Below are 22,522 nucleotides of genomic sequence, written 5' to 3' on the forward strand. Positions count from 1 at the left end.
AAGGGATGAATTCATTTGTATTTTTTTAAACACGGGTTAATCACAGATAATAACTCTTACCTCACTTTCTGATGTTTCTTGCACAAAACAGTCATATTTTAGTTTTTCGTGAGTGTTTTCCATACTCTGAGACTCAACGGCACGTGTTTACACTAGCGAGAAATACACCCGCTTAAAACGCTTGACTGACGATGTTGCCGATTTGTATGGAAGCACATGGGTAGCGATATTCAATTTGCAATGTAATATGCAAAATGACAATGCAATATGTGAAATGGCAATGCATTTCTGTATTTACATTTCATTTTCCAATACATTTGTGCAACGTTTGGTGCAAAATGAAAATTAAATGACATAATTTTCATTTGCCATTTCATACACCAGTTTTAATATGTAAAATGAAAACAAATTTTAATGCTTTATAAGTTGCAAAATTAAAATGAAAAGGTATTACAGAAATTATTAGATATGTATAACATGTTCAAGCAAAAACTGTGGCAAAATTATCATTTAAATACCATTTTTCTTAATTGCATTAACACTCACAGTCAAGACACTTACGATTAGAGACCTGCGCGGGACACAATTTTCAGTCCCGCTCCCGCTCCCGCCCGCTCCCGCAGTGTTTAGTACCGCTCCCGCAAAGATTTGTCATTTTTAGTCCCGCTCCCGCCCGCATCTGTGATATTATGTCCCGCTCCCGCCCGCAAATGCCCGCAAGACGGCAGGCAGGATCAGGGGCGGCACTAGGACGTTTTTAGCCCCGAATAATTTTGTTAAATTGTGTCTCTCATAGAGCAAAACAATTAATCAGAAAAAGAAATGTGAATAAGATTACAGCAGCCGTGATTACCTAATCATGTGCATATTACAGTTTTATTTATATTTTTCCATTTTGCATTAAAGCGATGTGCTTTTTTGCAGCGTTGAGCAGCGTTGCGCACTTGATATTCTTGATGCTGCTCTGATGCACTACATTACGCAATGCTCTGTTTGTTGTTAGGATGACTAAAAGTTCAGCAGTCTAGCTCATCAATGTCAAAATGATTAAAGAAGCGAACGAATGCCTGGTAAAATGCAAGTAGATAAAAATGTAATATTTGACTGTTTTACAATAGAAATGATCAACTACAGACAGTAGCCTATCCGGTGACGCAAATTACTCAACTTTTTAATTTATTTATTAAATTTTGCTTTTTTTAATTGAAAATATGCTATAATTTCCTTGATTCACAAGTTTAGATTGCTTAAAACGTTTTTATTGCTGACAAACAGAATCTCTCTCACAAGTACAAATTATGAACGCTACTTTAACCATTTATATATTTTACTTTACACTAATATTTAATTTGCGGGAGTGCAGCGTATCATCCCTCCCGCCCGCACCCGCAAGTGCACCGGATCATCCCGCCTGCGCCCGCAATGACCTTTCAAAATTTGTCCCGCGGACTCCCGCGGGAGTGCAGACCTCTACTTACGATTGCATTTTCATTCAGTGTCCCGCAATGAATGTAGCAAAATTCAATGTGCACATTGAAAATGCATTCCGAGCCGATCACGTCTCCGCCCCCTCCCGACACGTCAATCACTGCGTGAACAAGGCGGGGCTTGCAGAAGGTCAGAGACTCAAATCTCAAGAAGAGGATTCAAGTGAGAGAACATGGACAAGACAGTTGGCCCGTGTACGTTTTGATCATTTCGGTTTATGGCTTCAATATTACATTCGCACTTGTGGGCGGCGCTGAAACGCTGCTTTCATCTGATTGGTCGAATCGCTCCAGCTTCAGCTCGGTCTTTCGATTCTTTCAGGCAGAATAAGAGTCAGTGCGAGTGAAGCCCTGTAATGTCTGAAACCACCGCTCACTGTTAATTAGCATAATATTTGAATCAGATGTAGCTGGGCACATAATTCGTGCTGCTGAGACCTGCACATTATTTCTAGGTTGTAGTATTGTATGAATATTGTCCCACTGATAAATACAGTGCAAATAGTTATCTCTCTTTGGATAAAAGTGAAGTGGAAATAAAAATCAATAATAGACTGAACAGTTCCATGTCTGTAACATTTACCACTCTCATCTTTTAAGTCATAAGGCACTAGGTATGTGTGTGTGACATTAATAAATAATTGTAAAAATTAATATTGTTACATTTCTGAAATAAAAATATTAAAATTAGCTCTATGCTGCTCCTGTGGCCTACCCCAGATCGCCCTCTCGCGGCTGTAGACGGTAATGTTTTCTCTTGGTTCTGAATAAATGCGACTTATATATGTTTTTTTCCTCGTCATGACGTGTTTTTGGACTGATGCAGCTTATACCGAAAAATACGGGTAACATTATTATTATTATTTATTACGAGAGTAACTGACACAGACTAGAACTTTAATGTTTCACCAAATTCAGCTCAGATCTTCAGACTTGTCTGACTCGTGTTGCTGTATAACTGGCCAGACTTACCTTCCCAAGAAATCCTATTTTATTTCATAAATTTAACTATATTTATTTCCACTTCACTGTTATCCAAGGAGACAGAACTATTTGCACTGTTTTTATCAGTGGGACAATATTTATACAATACTATAACCTAGAAATAATTTAACGGGGTCTCTTGCAAGTCGCAGCAGCACGAATTATGTGGCCAGCATCATCTGATTCAAATATTATGCTAATTAACAGTGAGCGGTGGTTTCAGACATTACAGTGCTTCACTCGCACTGACTCTTATTCTGCTGAAAGAATTAAAAGACCGAGCTGAAGCTGGAGCGATTCGACCAATCAGATGAAAGCAGCGTTTCAGCGCCGCCCACAAGTGCGAATGAAATATTGAAGCCATAAACCGAAATGATCAAAACGTACACGGGCCAACTGTCTTGTCCATGTTCTCTCACTTGAATCCTTCTTAAGATTTGAGTCTCTGACCTTCTGCAAAACCCCGCCTTGTTCACGCAGTGATTGACGTGTCGGGAGGGGGCGGACACGTGATCGGCTCGGAATGCATTTTCAATGTGCACATTGAATTTTGCTACATTCATTGCGGGACACTGAATGAAAATGCAATCGTAAGTGTCTTGACTGTAAGTGTTAATGCATTTAAGAAAAATAGCATTTAAATGATCATTTTGCCACAGTTTTTGCTTGAACATGTTATACATATCTAATCGTTTCTGTAATACATTTTCATTTTAATTTTGCAACTTATAAAGCGTTAAAATTAATATTCATTTTACATATTAAAACTGGTGTATGAAATGCCAAATGAAAATTATGTAATTTAATTTTCATTTTCATTTTGCACCAAATGTTGCACAAATGTATTGGAAAATGTAAATGTAAATACAGAAATGCATTGCCATTTTACATATTACATTGTCATTTTGCATATTACATTGCAAATTGAATATCGCTACCCATGTGCTTCCATAGATTTGGGGGCGTATCTGTAAATTACATAATAAAGTAGCCTAGACAATCTTTTTTTTTTTTTTTTTTTTTTTTGATGCGGTCAAAAAAATCAGTTATCACCAATACACACACACGTTTACGCAAACGTCATTTCCAAATTTTCATATGTAGCCTACATATGTATCAGTTGAGTACATTTTTATTAATCCAGCCAGTCAGTGAAAGTCCAGTCAGGTAGCCTAGCACTGTATTTAATTTTTGACAGGAATTTAGTAAAAGAGACTGTGAGAAATTATTTTATTGCTTAAAACATACTGAAAATAGCATAAAATGGTTTTAAAAGTTAGAAAGTGCATTATGGAAATATTTAGCACATGCTATTAAAAACTGTAAATATATCCATTACAGTGTTGTTTTCATTGATGTTAAATTCAGTAGCCTATAGCGTCTAACCTACCTTTATACGGTCTATGAAAGTGCAAAAATGGCTTTTAATAACTAATTTAAATATACTTAGTAATATGTAACAATGTGACATAAGCACATTTCCCAAACCAGTTGAGTGCATTCATGATTTGCCGTATGTTAATGTGCTCAGGTGACATCAAAACTAGTTTGGGGTGTAGTATATTAGTTGTAGTATCTTTATTTGACCCTCTAAATTTAGCACTATCTATACTAATTCTATTCCTTAAAAAAAAAAACTTGTCTCTTTAAGAAATTTACTTGTTTTCTTAAAAAAAAAATAACACTAGCTTCTCTAATCTTTTTGTATTCTATTTGTTTTCATTTTATTTATTAGTTAACAAAAGCTAAAGACCTCTAACACTAGCTTGCTCTACTCCTTTTCTATTCTTGTTTTCTTTTTATTATATAATTTAAAAAAAACCTTGCTTCCTGTACAGCGTTAAGCTAACTGAGACTTGTTATAGCATTTGCATATCATTGCTCTTTTGTTGATTTTCATTGGTTACATTGTCCTCATTTGTAAGTCCTTTGGAAAAAGAAATGTCTGCTAAATGACTAAATGTAAATGTGTAGAGTGGTTAATGTAATTTGAATTAGAACAGTATGGAATTTCACACAAAAGGTGAAAACAAATTTCCAACATTGATTTTGTAACAGGTTCAGAAAGCTGCTTGGTGTGAACCGTGAGCACCATACATCATTACATTGTTGATAATAGACAATTGACCTTTTTTGCTTGAAAATTTTGTCTAAATTTGCATTCAGGCTGAGGTGAACCTTTAAACTCAATATTATTTGCAATATTCAACCACCATAAAATCATTAGCAAACCAATGTCTGAACCTGCGTCTGGGTCTAGTCTCAAACTGTGTTCCACCTCAAAAATTAGACTAAAAGTGTGGGCTGTGCTCTGGGCTAAATGGTGGTGCTGTTGTAGCGACGAGTACCATGTGACAGGGCTTTATTGTCAGCCCCTATAGGAGGGCCGGGAACAGTGAAAGAGCCTGACCTTTTCCTAGCAGCATGAACCCAACAGCTTTCAAAGCCACCCGGCGGGAACAAACGCCCCCGAAAAGCACAAGACAATGCTAAAATATTAGCAAATGAAGAGGCAGGGACTGTGCTCAAAACATGTCGGTGTACTTGCGTGGAGTTTGCTATATGGAAACATGATCTAAACAGACTTCACAATGTGACCTTTAATAACAGCTATGATATGAGCTGCTAACGACAAGCTTTGAACTTCTGTGTAAAGTGCAAATCAGCTTTCCTTTCTGGAGTGCAGAGGCCGAAATATACTGCGTCTAGCAGAGTTACTGAAATAAATGGGTCACAGAGGCCACAAAAATGAACTAATAATAATTGTAATTATTTATTTTAAGAATTTAGTTTTAATAATAACAACAAATAATTCATAATTACATGGTTTTGTACAATGTATACTTGGAATTTTGGCATATTTTGACTTGGCAAACTTGATATGCCATATATAAAATATAAAACAACAAGCAACAAATTATATACAGTTTGTTAGATTGAAGGGGGATACTCCACCCCAAAATGTGGTCATTATTCATGTCATCCTCGTGTCGTGCCAAACCTGTATGCATTTCAAGATATTTTGAAGAATGCTGGAAGACAAATGGTTTTGGGTCCCACTGACTTTCAGTGTGTGGACGAAAATGACTATGAAAGTCAATGTTTGGTTATCAAAATAAGAACCCAAATCAGGTTTGGAATGACAAAACTTTTATTTTTTAGTTGAATCTTCCTTTAATTTAACAAACTGTACATATACATTTTATCAGTTACTTTCTAGCCCAGTACAGTTTTGAAAGTTTAATTAAGGAGTGTTTATGTGATTTTTCTCTGTCCCCCACAACTTCATCATTAATGATGCTGCTTGATGTCGGGCCGGTGCCTGTGGGTAGGACCACATACTCGTGGGACTTTAAAACGGGCATTTCAACTCTTGTTCATGCTTCAGCTCTTATTAGAAGCTTGATTAAAACTTTGTCCCCTGAGACGCTCCTGCTTAGTCTTGCAAAAATGTTCTCTGGCCTGGATGTAAATCTTAATACAGACAGAAGTCATGCAAGAAAGTTCATAATGGCCATCACAACATGTTTATTTGCAGAAATAAATAACCTTCCGCAGTAACAAGATCTGTAGAGATTATGATGTGTGGAAATTATCGGACGAAACAGCTGAAGAAAGATGGTGCGTTTCCATTGTGAGTGTATTTGAATTTGTTTTATTCCTCATTCACTGAAAATGGAGTGTGCAGAGATCAACATTTCCAGAGTTTTTGATTGTTCAGAGCTGATTTGCCTGTATCTCTGATGGAGGCACTTGGTATTTTCAGAGCAGCATGAGGGCAAAGTTCCCTTGGGGTCTTGAAAGTAGCATCTCCATTGCCTCCAGCTGGACCGAAGGCCTGGATCGCTGAGTCGGATGTCAGTACCCAGCTGCATATCCTCCCTTACGGGGGTCTGACTCAGCGCTGAGGCCAGCACTGTTCCGCACCACGGCCTGAACCACTGCGCCCATAGACTTCAACACCTCTATTACATGGTTCTTCGCAGCAAGACCCTCCAAAATGGCCTGTGGGTTTATAGTGAGTGGGTTCTGCTTAGCAAAAAGTCATGTGTATTCAGAACAACCAAAGAAAATATCAAGAAAATATCCAGGTGATGTTTCACTCCAACATTAAAAGAATCTGAGGTTACAATAATTTCATTTTAGGGCAAAATGTGACCACAGATTAAGTGGTTACACTCGAAAACACTCATGCGTTAAAATAAAAATAAAAATTATTATTTTACTAGTAAAAATGTAGTAAAAAAAAAAAATTCAATCCAACATAAAAACGGTAAACCTGCAGTAAGAATAAAAAAATTCATTTTGGACAAAATGTGACCACAGATAAGTGGTTACACTCAAAAACACTCACATGCATTAAAAATAAATAAATAAATAAATAAATAAATAAATAAATAAATAAATAAATAAATATATATATATATATATATATATATATATATATATATATATTTTTTTTTTTTTTTTTTACTGGTAAAAATGCAGTAAAAAAACTGTTAATTGGTTAAAAATTAAGTTTCCTTACTATATACAGAGGATTTTTAAAAATAAATATAACTACATTTAAATAATGTTACATTTAGTTTTTGGAAGTGATAAAGAATAAACATCTGATCGTTTACAGATGACAAAACATAAACTCACATTTAAAAAAGTCCCTGTGTGACAGCTCACATTAGATGCTTTTTTCATTGAACTAACTGTTTATTCTTAGTTTACGATTTGCATGTTTATTGCATTATTTCAGTGTTGTGTGTTTCCAAGATGGTGTTTTGTATCTGTGTGTCTAACTGTGTCATCTACATATTAATATTCTTCTGTATATAATGATCTTCTATATATAAATATTTACCTCAGCTTGTGGAAAATCTAATTGTATTGAACTTTGAATTATCATGTAGATTTCTCATTACCACCAGTGCTTTTATGGTAGTTATCAGCACATTATAAAGGTACAAAACAGATTTTAGTACTTCAGTAGATTCAAATATTAACATCATAGCAGTTAATGAAATCTGTTTGTTTTTTTACTGTAAATTTACATTCAGTCCAGTAAAGTTTTGGCAACAACCTTTGCCATTTTTTACCAGGAATGTCAAGTTTTTTTTTTTTTTTTACAGTGTACAGCATAGAGGAGATGTACAGTATATGTTGTACATTATTTCAGTCATATTTCCAGTATTGCTGTTTAAAATGAAGCCTGTATACATTTCTTCACCCACCTTGTCGAGGTCAGGCTCTACTTGTGTGGTGTTTGGACTGAGCTGATTGTGAACTCTCGGGTCTACTATTGCTTTCTTCAGGTCATAGTCGAAGAACAGTGCATTTAAGATCACCTGTGCAAACAGAAAATGTCAGTTATTTATGAGTTGATAAGGTCTGAACTATGCCCAGAACAACTATCTAGACTAAAATAAAATGGAAGTGCACCTTGGCCACTGCTGTGGTGATCTTTGTTCCACCAGAGCCTCCAACCACCATTTTAACCTTATTGTTTTTGTCCAGCAGGATGGCGGGACACATAGAAGACATGGGTCTTTTATCTGAGCAAAAATGAAAAGCAACAGAGTTAACAAACAGAATCTTCAAAGATACACGGAAGTGTGAAATTATGTACCAGCATAATGCATACTGCATAGTCTTCAATATAAAATGCTTATTATCTGAAATGTATTAAATGTATTTATTTATATTTATTACTATTCTCCTGTTTATTACTGATATAATATTTATTACATTTGATATTAATATTAATATATTTGTCATGATTCTGCCTTCATGTCCTGATTTTTCTCTAGTCTTGAGGCAGGATCATGACAGGCCCGTGTTTTGTGTTCAAGCACATGGCCTTGTCTTTGGGCCATGTGCTTATGTTGTCTCGTTTCCTTGCCCCGCCCCCCTTGTTACCCTAGTTTGGTCATCATTGATTTACCTGTTCCACCTGTTGTGTTTATTATTAGCCTCCCTTTATAAACCCCGTGTGTTTCTCTGTCCTTTGTCGGTTCATTGTCAAATGTTGCCAACTGTTGTCAATGTTAATCAATGTGAGAGCTGTCCGTAAGTTAGTCTGTTGAGAGTCTTGTCAAAGTAGTTGTTTGATCCTGTTTCAGTCATAGTCTAGTTTGTAAAGTGTTAGTCTAGTTTCGTCATCTTTTGTCTGTCTAACCCTTGTTTTGCCCCCTCGTGGGTTTTGTTTTTCCTGTTTTTTGTTTAATAAACTGTGTTGCTGTGACTCTGCTTTTGGGTTCATCCTCCTTCATCCACGTGACAATATTAGGTGTTATACATTTAAAATACTGATTATATTAAATTATTTATTTACTTATAATGTATTATTATAAGTATTCATTTTGAAGTCCATAATTTTGAATAATATCCACTAAAGGTAAGATATTCTTAATATACATAAAAATTTACTCTTGACTTATATTGTTTTTATCATATTGTGGTTACAGTTATTTTACCTTGTAATGATGTTAAGAAAACATTGTGCATAAAAGTCAATGTAAATTATGGCCTCATGTGACTTATAGTATACATACTACAAAAATATGTTATGGCCAGTGGTTGTTATCATGCTTTCTCACGTGGGGCAATGAAGTTGTTGGGAGAAGGAGGAACTCCAAAGTTATTGGTGATCAAAGGAGAACTGAAGTCATCCATCTCGTTGTTCAGTATAATTCCTGTTGAATTTGACATAAACTTGGAGCCAAAACTGGGAGAAGAAAAAGAATATGATGCCTTTTACAAATATTATTATTAAATGAATAAGTATGTACATTTTCCTGAAAAGTGTACACTCTCTGACTAAATAGCAACAGATGTTTGAGATGGCAAATGCTCACTATAGGTTGATGGTGCTGGTGGCGGCGACCGCGCTGCCGTCCTCTGCCACTACTGACACATGTGCAGTGCCATGATCATCAGGAATGTAGAACTCGGGTTCATAGTAGCTCTCTTGCTGAGTCGTATTATCTGTGATCTTCTGAAGTATCATGTCAGCGTAGTCCTTCGAGGTAATGTTCTGGATGAACTGCCGGCGAGAAAGAGGAGGTAAGCAGATCATTACTAGGTGGTACAGTAATCTACAGCTTGAAAGAACTGCTGATCAAAAGAGTGGACGCACAATGAGCCGTTCAATAGCACACTATTTTCATCCTCTGTGATCAATGTGAGATAAAGCATTCCGGTTTCAGTAACCACTTTGATCACAGCTGACGAACAAATGCCATAGAATGTGGAGGAAGAATAATTTTTTCAGTAATTCAAGTCAAATTGTGAAAGTCATGTATTAAATAAATTCAATGCACACAGACTGAAGTAGTTTAATTCTTTGGTTCTTTTAATTGTGATGATTTTAAATCACATTTAACAAAAACCCACCAATTCACTATCTCAACAAATTAGAATACTTCATAAAACCAATTTAAACATCTAGTGAATTGTTGGCCTTCTGGAAAGTATGTTAATTTACTGTACATGAACTCAATACTTGTTAGGGGGCTTCTTTTGCTTTAATTACTGCCTCAGTTTGGCGTGGCATGGAGGTGTTCAGTTTGTGGCACTGCTGAGGTGGTATGGAAGCACAGGTTTCTTTGACAGTGGCCTTCAGCTCATCTGCATTTTTTGGTCTCTTGTTTCTCATTTTCCTCTTGACAATATCCCATAGATTCTCTCTAGGGTTCAGGTCTGGTGAGTTTGCTGGCCAGTCAAGCACACCAACACCATGGTCATTTAACCAACTTTTGGTGCTTTTGGCAGTGTGGGCAGGTGCCAAATCCTGCTGGAAAATGAAATCAGCATCTTCAAAAAGCTGGTCAGCAGAAGGAAGCACGAAGTGCTCCAAGATTTCTTGGTAAACTGGTGCAGTGACATTGGTTTTCAAAAAACACAATGGACCAACATCAGCAGATGACATTGCACCCCAAATCATCACAGACTGTGGAAACTTAACACTGGACTTCAAGCAACTTGGGCTATGAGCTTCTCCACCCATCCTCCAGACTCTAGGACCTTGGTTTCCAAATGAAATACAAAACTTGCTCTCATCTGAAAAAAGGACTTTGGACCAGTGGCAACAGTCCAGTTCTTCTTCTCCTTAGTCCAGGTAAGATGCCTCTGATGTTGTCTGTGGTTCAGGAGTGGCTTACCAAGAGGAATACGACAACTGTAGCCAAATTCCTTGACAAGTCTGTATGCCTTGACCCCAGCCTCGGTCCATTCCTTGTGAAGTTCTTTAAACGTTCCACTCAACTTTCTGTTAACATGCTTGGATACAGCACTCTGTGAACAGCCAGCTTATTGGCAATGAATTTTTGTGACTTACACTTCTTGTGAAGGGTGTCAATGATTGTCAGAGACCATTTTGAAGGCTCAGGAAACCTTTGCAGGTGTTTTAAGTTGATTAGCTGATTGGCATGTCATCATATTCTAATTTGTTGAGATAACCAAAGAATTAAACTACTTCAGTCTGTGTGCATTGAATTTATTTAATACATGAATTTCACAATTTGAGTTGAATTACTGAAATAAATTAACTTTTCCTCAACATTCTAATTTATTGAGAAGCACCTGTATATACACTGAAGAGCCATTGAAGAGGAGTGGACCAACAGCCCACAGGCCACAATCAACAACCTTATCAACTTATGCAAAGGAGATGTGTTGCACTGCATGAGGCAAATGGTGGTCACACCAGATACTAACTAGTTTTCAGCATTTATAGATAGATAGATAGATAGATAGATAGATAGATAGATAGATATCAGCTGATTTTGTATGAGTTTATATACATATTAAATAGAAAGTTTAAAAAAAACAATTTTTTGCCCTAAACGTAAGAAATGTTGCACTGGCAATAAAATAAAATAAAACAATTAAAGTTCTTAAATTATTAAAACTGAAATTAAATTTAATAAAAATAAATTACATAGAAATAGCAAAAATCAAAATGACATGATATAGGACAAAAAGGAAGACAAAACATGCATGATACAAAATATCTTACATTGTGTTCTACAGAAGAACGTAAATCATACAGGTTAAGAATGAGATGAGGATGAGTAAATGATGACAGAATTTTATTTTATTCAGTATAAGTATCGCTTTCATCACAACTTACACTAGAGATGTTGAGGAATTCTGGATCCCCCAAGACGCTCCTCTTGGCATACGCAAACCGGAATGCCTCTATTATGCGATGATAGGTGAGGGTTTTCTTTTCAGTGGTGGAGACACTGTCTGAACTGAAGTTGTAACCTGAGGAAAAACAATGAGAGCTCAGTTAGATTCACTACATTCTGTGATTACTCAACCATGCTAACTGTTGTCATATAAATGACTAGAACTGCCAATCATCAAGATGACTGCCATAGAAAGGTCTTCAGAAGCTATTTACTCCAAAAAGTTTTACCTGAGCGTTTGTATAGTCATTTTTACCTTTTATTACTTCAGAGAACATTCAAAAGTAACATTTCCATAATGTTTGCAAAATGATACAATGGAATGTTCACTTAATTTTCGCACAAGCAAAAAAAAAAAAGTTCCAAAAACTGGACATTATAAATGTTCTGAGAACATTTTGAAATATAATTTTGATAACATACAGGGAATGTTACCTGGGTAATGTTTTTCCCTTTCATCTAATCAAATCTGAATATGCAGAATCACAAATGTGATTAATATGGAAAATTTAATTTCTGATTTAATTTAATTTTAAACCCTGAGAATGTTGCAGAACATTCTGCAAAACATCTCATTTGTGTTCCACTTAAGTAAGTCAGTCATATGGGTTAGCAAATGACACGAGAGCGAGTAAATAGCGACATCATTTTCACTTTTAGGTCAACTATTATTTTACCATTGGACAACTGACCCAGTTTTAGTGTCTGAAAACTTCTCAAATTGTCTCGAGCATTCATGTCAGACCCGTCTTTTTGAAATAATTGAACAATTATGAATGATTCGCTATGGAAGATGTTTCATAACGACTGAATACATCAAGCTTTATTGTGAAGAAGAAAAAAAAAACAAGTGCTAACAGTGTTTATCGACAGCCGTGCCCTGTCTGGCAGCAACTTAATGACTAAGTATCTAATCAGTAAAGCTACAGAGTGGGTGTCTGAAGACCAAGACACAGAGCTGTGGAGAGTGTCCAGCTCGCCGCAAGAAAGCAAAGCTGATGAATCTCAGATGACAGGCTGCTTCAGAGTATCCCCTACTGGTGGAACCCCAAGGAAAGGGTCGGAACACACTGACTGCATGGATTTTTCCATGCTTGGTTTGTGTCCAATTAGTGGCAAACAGCCCACGTTAGTGTTGGTGTGGGAGACAGGAGCGAAGGGTGGAGGGATTTTAATAGCTTGTAGCAAAGAAAAGTTGGGATGTTCTGAAATCACTATTCAACATGAGGAAACAGTTAAGAACATTAAAGATTGGCTAACGTTCATCCTGTATAATCAGTCATCACTAGATGCTTCCTCTCACTGCTAAAAACACCATATTTCCATGCAGGGACCAGGCCTGGGTTTTTATTTTGTGTTTGGTTTTTGTTTGTGTGCGGCAGTCATCCACGAGGGGCTGTCGCGCTGTTTTGTGTTAATTTTATTAAAGCTTCAGTTTGATTGTCCGTCGGTTCCCGCCTCCTTCTTCCAGATGATTTTGAAGTTTGAATATTGTTACAATGACATATCATTATACAACATAACAAGCATATGTGCAACAAAAATGTAAAATCCAGTCAGGAAAAATTTGTATGCGACAATTAACACAGCACGAGCCGTAATGTCTAATTTGCGAATAAATGACTCTTAGGAATAGACTGTTTTGAAAGCCTTACGAAACAATCTTGAACTCAACTTTTCAGAATGTCTAACACGAGTGAACAATGGACCTACTCTGCAGACTTATATTTACTGGCTGGTGGTTAAAATCACTAAAATCGATTTTGAGTTCGGGTCAGGGTAGTTTAATAAAACTAAAACCATAAAGAAACCATTTTTGAAATCAAATAAATGTAACTGAAATTAATAATAAAAAAATAAAATTCAGCTAGTTGACAAGGCAAAATTTATCATTGCTTAAACTGAAAACAGCTATTTAAAATTATAATATAATACAAATTACAAAAAGTAACTCAAATTAAAACAAAAATGGAAAATATAGAAATAAATCAACTATAATAGGTTCCCAATGACTGTTTGCGTGATATGTTGGAACCATTTCAAAATTTTGGTTCTGTGATAATCTTTCAGAAATTTTCTTTCGAAAAATATATTTTAAAAAAATACCTTAGTTTAGCCTATACTATTATAATTGTAGGCTATATATTAAATGCCCCTATATACGAAAGCAATTTCAGGCATGAATAGTTCATTTGTGCCCTGAGCTGCATAGTGATCATTGGTGATCTACTTAGGGTTACAATCCAAGTGGGAATCGCAGCACTGGATAGGTTTTCCAGTGCTTGAACTCTGTACCTACCACTCAGGATGTTGAGTATCAGTGTGAGGACTGGGCCGCTGGCAGGCGCGTTTGGTGTCACCATTGTGTATTCACCCACGGTGGTAGTGAGGGGGTAATCATCCAATAAGGGCTTGTAATCTCTCAAGTCCTCCAGAGTTAGAATCCCATCTGCAACACACACGACACAGACGGACGTACTGTATGATGCATGATGCTACGCAACTTAATGAGATCAAACCGAGTTATTGATTTAGTCATTAACAACCAATTGTGTGTTATCCTTCAACACTTCGGCCTCGGTGGACTATTGGCAGCACTGCAGGAATTAGTGTGGGATGTAAAATATTTGGAAATCAATGAACCACAACACATCAGCCTCAACAGAACCCTAGAAACTGCACAACTTCACAACTGCACAACTGCATCTTTAACTCACTAATATGGGCAGTCAAGTACATCTGGCAGGAAATAAAAAAATGTGGCTCTACACTTAAAGTGATTTAATATAGCAGAAAGTATTCATGGATCAAGATTTTAAGTTAGATTAAGGCTTGAGACTTAAGAAACTTTTAAGGGTTAGCTCAGGGGATTTCAGGCATTTGAATGTTTTGATATCTTTAATGAACAAAGACTGTATTTGTGAATATTTGTGCATAAAATAAATATTTAAAAAATATTATTTACATTGTATCCATGCAGATTAAACGAACTTTAATCCATATAAATATATTAAATTAAATAGTCTTTCTAAATGTATATGTTATCTAAGCATTGTGCATAAGAACTCAAATTTAAACAATGCATATACAGTATGTTTGCATATACTGTATTTTATTTCCGTAGTGTGTGCATTAAAACAAAAAGATATGTTTTTTATTTATTGCTGTTCACATAGTTCACATTCAAGGTCCTCTGGGGTACAGTTTGAAAACCCCTGGGCTAAATCACGTCATCCAACCACACTTTTGATTTAGTCCAGATTATGAGTTATTCATAGCAGCTAATGGAATAGACATATGTGTGAATAAAAACCTGCAGCTTGGATGTCCCTCACAAGGCTCTCAGCAAGCCGTCCGCTGTAGAAAGCATCAGGCCCATTCTCTGCAATGACCTCATAAGTGTCAGCCAGTTTTGTGAAGGTGATGGTGTGGTTTTCCTGTAGGATGTTGCCGGTGGAATCGCAGAACACAGAACTGAGGAACCGAACCGAAAATGTTAGTGCATAAACGCAGTGGCTGAAAGGGAATATAACGTATTACAAATTACATTATAGAAATGTTTTTATAATATCACCCCACTGTCATATCAAAGACAAATTGTGTATATTTTTAATGCTTAACATCTTGGTTGAAAATACCCATGTGTGCTCACCATAACATCTTATCACCCATAATGATGTTTCTGTTTGATTTAATGGCACTTGCCAATGCTCTGCCAACAGGAAAGCCGTTTCTGGCCAGTTGTATGCTGGGTAAAAACAGCTCTTTCCATGGAAGCTTGCCATGCCGTTTATGGGCCATTTCATACCCCCGTATCTCTCCAGGAACAGCGATGGACAAACCACCTGTGGATGTTTTTTTATTATATGTTCTAAAACTATTTAAATCTAAAACCATATGTATTTCAGAACCAACAGTTCTGAAACACTGAACTTAAGAATAATAAAAATGCAGCCGTTAAAAAAATACATATGGCAGTTGTTAACACTACATACTTTGTGACATGAAACCATATGTACATTGAACTGAGATTAAGTTGTACGGTTTTCCTGGAAAAGTCCTGTATCAACCATATGTAGAGCCTGATGTACTGTGAGTTATTGATTGATGAAATTGTGTTGATGGTTTTTTATGCTTATCTCTCCATCCAGGCACCTTATCACGAGGCCACTCATCGTGTAAATCCTGTTTCACTAATGATTTTCCCAGTTAATGTAATGTAGTTAATAGATACCTTTCTGGGAAAGATCTGTACTATTTCCAAACATGTCTCTGGTTGCGTTTGCAGGGGCCGTCTCACGTGCATTGATGGTTTCGACTTTTCCTGCAAAATCAAGTAAAAAATCTATAAATATGAAGAAATCCAAAAATATGCATATTTATTATATAATTGTAATAAAAATAAAAATAAAAAATAACTCTTAAAATGTGCATAAACTTTTCACAGACACATTTTAACATTTATATTATTTAAATTTTATTTATGCAGTTTATAAATATATTTTGCCAATAATGCATATATAACTATCAATATGTATAGGTAAATATATTTTTAATAAATATAAATAATATTAGAATATAAATAACATTAAAATAAAAAATAATATTAAAATAATTTATTTATGCAGTGTGTGCATAACTTACATTTAATATTATTAAATATAAATTATATTTTAAAAATTATAAAAATAGATCCTTATATGTGCAGAATTTTTTTAGACACACACAGACACTGCAGACTGGTGTGTCAGGTTGAATCAGACTGGTGATAGTGACCTGTTTTGGCATCATAAATAGTGAAGAAGAGCCCTCCTCCGATGCCCATGCTGTGGGCATTCATCAATCCCACGCACAGCAGAGCAGCAATGGCAGAATCTACAGCAGAACCGCCTCTCTTCAGGATATCCCTGGAGGAGACACAGAGAGGGCATGTGGCATGCAAACCTTGATATGATCATTTTAAATATCAGAATGCACTGACAACTTTTTTGAAGAAAACCTATTATGCATTTACAAAAATGTGCTATATGTGTGTTCATTTTAATACAATTGATCTTTTTGCATCTATAGATCAAATCTCCACTTCATCAACACTTACACACATACACCAGACTTTACAGTTTTAGTCCCATCTATACTCCTAATGTTTTTACAGAGGGGTTTGCTCATATATCATACACCTGATTTATAAAACATTCCATTACTTGATTCCTGGCTCCTGACAATATTGTTCCAATTTATAGAGTGATGCAAATAAATATCCTAATCTCCTTTGTAAAATAACTTCAGCTAATATGTCAACCAAATGAAACAAGAAGTTTGAACTTGGCTTCATCAGGTATTCAGATTTCTTTTCTAGAAAATCTATGCAAATGAGTGCATACTTAATTAGGTAATGCCTCATTTGCATATTTACATAACATTCCAGAAAACATGTAATACAAAACTGTTGTCTCAATGTACTGTGATTAGTCTTCTGGGTAAGTATGATGATATCTGTTAGTTAACATTTGTAGTCTGTTCACCTCTGGTGTTAAATCTTAAGGATCTATTCCTACCAGATGTGACCTTTAAAATGATGTTCATTAGTGTGCTCCGTTTGAGTCAGTGGTATTTAATAATAGTTCTCACTTACATAAAACCAATTAAAGTGGATTTAACGTCCTGCTGCACATTTTTAAGTAACGTGACAAAACATTCTAATATTTGGCTTTTCACAGAGCTCTATTGATATACAACCCAATAACAATCCAAGAAAAATGTTTATCTGCACTACAAACATTTCACTTTTGCAGTTGATGAGTTAAAAACCAATTACTGCATTATGCAATCCTTAAAACTTTCTTTGGTGTGTGGTATGGGAGGATGAAATGTGGATGATTCGGCTATTAAACAGTCTACATGTCCTAGATGGCAAAAAGTGAATGTGATTTTCAGGAGATTAGAGCTCAAACCTGCCGATCTCTGAGCACGTCCCAGCATCTGCTGCCACTGCTGCCTTGAAGTAACCATTTTCAGGTTCAGGTTCAGGAGAGGGCTTCTTGCCCTGCACTGAAAAGAAAACGGCCAAAAACGTGCCGACTGCAGCCAGCAGCAGCAAAGCGAGGCCCACCACAGTAGACTTCTGCACCATTTCCCTGCAACACGTGACAGCAAATGTCTAGTTTTCTGTTGCTGATGCATATAGACTGCTTGTTTATTTTTTGCCACCTTATCTGAAAGCAGTCATGTAATTAATTAAGGCTTTCATTAGAACGCTGACATTTCACACTGCCCATTCCTAAACACCCGGTTTATGTTTCTATTTGCTATGTCAGTGTCGACAATGGACTTTTCAGACTATAAAGGTATAAATCTAATTACCTTCCCATCATCATGTGACATTTTTGCACTCAAACACTGAAAAGACTGTTTTACATGCAGTGTTTATGACTGTCTGAAGCACGATAAATACTAGGAACGTGATTGGGTGTCTGTTGCAAAGCATCAAGTCCGGACAAAGGGCTTTTCACATGTAAGCCCAGGTTATCGTTGTTCTAAACCCCGCTTTTAACCTTTTTTAACCAGGGTTTGGCTGTGATTTGGACAGTCACTGCGTTGGATGCGTTTGAAAGATAAAAATGCTGCCTTCAGAGGATGTATTACAAAGTAGGAAAGCATCAAGGCAAGTCCAAATCCAATGTGAGCTTCACTTCCTGTCTCCTGATCGATTATTGAAGGCAGCACAGATGTATCCTTCCCTGTCTTTGATATCCCACAATCCTGTGTGTTCCATTCCGTGACTGTTGGCGTCAGAAAATTGCATTTGGTGGTCAGTTATCACTTTTAATGTTACTTCTAGTTAGAAATCAGTTTTATAGTAAATAAATATTACTTCGTTTTGTTTTGTTGTAGATCATTAAACCATTAGGCTTCCTCAGAAGCATGTCCGAAATCAGTTTTGTTGCCTGCAAAGTCATTGTCTGATAAGGCAGCAAGGCAACAAGTAGGCCACCAAAGATTCCTGTTTATTCAATGCAACCACAGAGAGAGTCGTTTCCCCCTTCTCCATTTCCACTTCACGCTCACATGAGTTGCCAGATTGTTGAACTGATTTATCCACATTCTGATATACCTCTAGTCATAGAACATTTTGACTGACCCAGATTGTTTGCTGGCTTTTTTTCTTTTTTAATGTTTTGTTTTCCAATTGCAACCCGGTGTGTTGAATTACTTTTGGGTAAATTGACAGAGGGCAGAATCACACAGACCAAAACAAAAACAGACATTCTGACACGGAACACAAATTCCAAAAGTAGAATAAATGATGGCAGCATTGTTTCTCGGAGAAACAAGTATTTGAATTTAGCATGTTTCCAAAATATCTGCAAACATATTAGCGTATATACACGTTAGCACAGTCAACAAAAATACACACAGCACCTTTAATTGATGATGGAAAACACGTTAAAATGAGTAAAGAAGAGACCGTTTCATTCTTACCTTTATAGTCCGAAAATTCTATTATGGAAAACTTGATGGTATTGTTAGCTGTATGAGGATGTGCAATGCTACAGCTGTTATAAAAACATGTCACGTACTGCTTTCATACAGGTGCTGACACTGATGCCAAAAATATACAAATAAGAAAATTAACTCAGCATCTAGCCATGCAAAGTGTGAAATGTCATCTTATGAATACCCAGGGTTAATTGTTAACTCCGGGTAAATTATGAGCAGTGGACATTCTGTTAACCCAGGGTTTAGAATGACCAAGGGTTAACTAGGTGTGAAAGCAACACTACAAGTAACAAGTAACACTGTTTCGTTTCACACTGTACACATTTCACATGAAAATGTGGGTTAACACCGCAAAAGCAGGTTCTCATAACCTCCCCCTTTAAATTACAAGTGTTTCACTTGGGGTTAAAAGCAGGGTTTTGAACAACGTTAATCCAGGGTTAACCACAGTGTGAAAAGCTCAAACTGAAACAATTAAGTGAACCTGAACACAATGAATTACTGAATTTAAACTAATAGATTAAATCTAACTGCTGACTAAACAAAAAGAACATGACCTTACTGTACCTACTAGATAAGATATATCAGGCTTGTGTATTCTCATATAATCTTGACCTGGTCATATTTACTTTTGCAATCTATGATTGTACAATGTAAGCTGCTTAAAGGTGCCCTTTAACTGTTTCTATCCTTTATGTAACACAACATAATTCAGAATTCAGAATATTAAAAACAGGAGATTGGATATGCTTACAACATTTTCTTCTTTCTTGCTAAATACACTGTCAAGGCATATTTGTAATGATTATGCATTCAAAAAAGCATAATAAATTTTTCTCATTTAGTTGGCTGTTAGTATTCCTCTGAGGAAGATTGCAGCTTATCAGGATTCTCCATCGCTCCTGTTTCTACTCTAGTTTTGCTGTTAAAAATGCTTGCTCATTTGATCATTATACACATGCTTATTGCTTCCCAGTGTAAATCAACTCCTGATTCTGTATTATTTGACCACAAAATGAGCACTATAGAGAACTACAATATGCATTCTGGCTCTTTCATATTCTACATTTTATGTTGCTTAATGTAGCTTCATGTATCCCCACCAAAGGCAGCAAGGTATCATGCATTTATAATTTGAAAACTTGAATAAAAAAAGGTTTGTATTAAGTGAAATCTTCCTCAGAAAAACATCTTTCCATAGTTTCAAAGCCCTGCTACTGTCCACATTAAATCCTGTCAGACTCTGCTGTGTGTGGGAACGAACTGCGGCAGAAAAACCTCAGAGAAACCTGCAGTGCCTCCAGCCAACAAAATTAAACCCACCACACAAGAGACTAGAATTTTCTCAGACGTACAGAAAAGAGTGAAAGATTGTGTTATTTCCTCTTACAAATCACAACAAAGAGCACAAATTACAATCCTCAGAATTCAGTGCATGTTCCTTCCAATTTAAAAGATGCAACAACGGGACAGATGCTAAACAATATTTCTGCCTTCTTATATTTTTCATTTGCGTTCTGTGTGAAAATAGGCAAAGTTCTTGGGATGATTACGTTAATTTGATAACTGATGAGTTTAATGCACATTGAGGTTTGAGTATATGGAGTATCACCTACCTGTAGACTTCACAGGCCTCTTGTAGATTGTCCCATAGAATGAGCCTCCTTTCCACAGGCTGACTGAGCCAATGCTGCAAACCTCTGGCTCTCAATGTCTAACTATAATGACCATCAAACTTTAACCAAATCAGTCTGTGAAATCATCCATAATTGTTTTATGGACACCAGTGAAAAGGGCAGAGGTTGTCTTGTGATGGTAAACCCACCTGTGCCACAATTACAGGATGACGTCTGCAAAAAATAACACTAGCAATTTTTTCACACCTACAGGTGGATTTCTGTTACACTATCACTTGTATTCACACATTTAATCTTTGAATGGTTAAGCCGTTCATGTTGTAATCTGTTACATTTGCCTATAGTGAATGATTAACTAGGAAGTTTGGACATTTAATGTTCCACATAATGTAGACATAAAAAAGCCCAAATATTCAACATCTAACCTGTTTACTGGTTTAACAACAAGCCTCTTCAGTGCTTTTTCTCAACACAGCTCTTCCAGTGAATACAACATATACAAAACTCCATGGTAATGCCATGTCTAAAACAAACATCTATATTTTGATGGATGTCTCTGTACTATTTGTTTGTCAGTATATGATTTATATGGGATTATTTGTACTGTATAAATTGTATGTACTGTTTTACTGCAAACAAAAACCTAAACATACAAAAAGAAAAATTGAAAAATTGAAAAATTCAATTGAGCCTGAATGTTGATAGTATTAAATGGTTATGTCATGATATGATTTTTTTTTTTTTTTATTGAAAATGTTTTCTCCCCTAACATAATACCATAGTAATATCGTGTCATTATTTGAAATACCTTTCATGTAATTGCCTAAAAAAATGGTCGAATTCTAAAAATATTTCAGGGGGGTGGTGCGGTCATTGTCTTTTTCGGCAGGGTTGTGGGGTCCAAAAAGGTTTTTATTTAATGAAAAATTTGCCTTATTAAATGAAGCATTTTTCCTTCTGTTGCCTGAAATGGAGGAATTTTGGTAAATATTTAGCAAAATGTGTTTTTGTGCCTGCAGTGGGCACAACACCGGCACCTTGTCTGGTTTAGGAATGTCGTAGATAAATAATAATGACAAAAAAACGCCAGTAGTTGTCAGCAAGTCCATGTTTTAATAAATGATTTATTGAATCATTCAAATCAAACAATTTGTTCAGAACGGCTGATTCGATTAGAAACGAATGGAGTATCGAATCATTAGCTCACTCGATTCGTTCAAAATCTGATTCATTCAAGGAACGAAAAACCGTGTTGCTATGATCTGTTGTATACAATTAATAGCACATTTGAGCTCGCGCATAAATATTACAATATATTCAGAACATGGGTATTTTTTTCTTTCATTGCTTGAATTATAAAGGCAAGAAGTGTTTTTGTAAAGTCGTTGACTCAAGATATGATATATATCTCTCTCAGTTCGTCACACATACAACACAATAACATAATGTCGGGGAATGTCTTTAAATTATAATCAAGGAAAAACATACCTTATCTGTTGTCTTCTTTTTAAAGAAGTTTAAAAGTTAAAAAATAACGAAAACTTTCTTCGCCGTGCATACTACAGACGGTTGGTCTGGGAACGCCCCGTCACGTGATGTGAATTTAGCCCGTGGGGGAAAACAACACATTGCCTTGGCGCCAGTTGAAATACACGGGACAAATCCAGTCAAAAATGGAACTGGCGATATAAAGCAGTACGTCACAGAATTTTGGCTATTTTTGAATGAA

At 36.0% G+C, this 22,522-nt stretch overlaps 1 protein-coding gene across 1 annotated transcript; it reads right to left on the reverse strand.

Annotated features, from left to right (window-relative positions):
• Positions 1–5,975: 5,975 nt before the first annotated feature.
• Positions 5,976–21,283, reverse strand: ggt1b (gamma-glutamyltransferase 1b). Its single transcript, XM_059539557.1, has 13 exons — positions 20,773–21,283; positions 17,611–17,793; positions 16,433–16,563; positions 15,891–15,980; positions 15,309–15,501; positions 14,970–15,130; positions 13,956–14,105; positions 11,596–11,732; positions 9,320–9,507; positions 9,062–9,189; positions 7,905–8,017; positions 7,697–7,810; positions 5,976–6,476 (listed from the first exon to the last, which is right to left on the reverse strand). Exons 2-13 carry the CDS (start codon positions 17,787–17,789, stop codon positions 6,330–6,332), a joined length of 1,731 nt encoding a protein of 576 aa, XP_059395540.1. The 5' UTR covers positions 17,790–17,793; positions 20,773–21,283; the 3' UTR covers positions 5,976–6,329.
• Positions 21,284–22,522: the final 1,239 nt, after the last annotated feature.

Source organism: Carassius carassius, chromosome 45 (assembly GCF_963082965.1).
Source record: "Carassius carassius chromosome 45, fCarCar2.1, whole genome shotgun sequence".
In the NCBI taxonomy this organism is placed as follows: domain Eukaryota; kingdom Metazoa; phylum Chordata; class Actinopteri; order Cypriniformes; family Cyprinidae; genus Carassius; species Carassius carassius.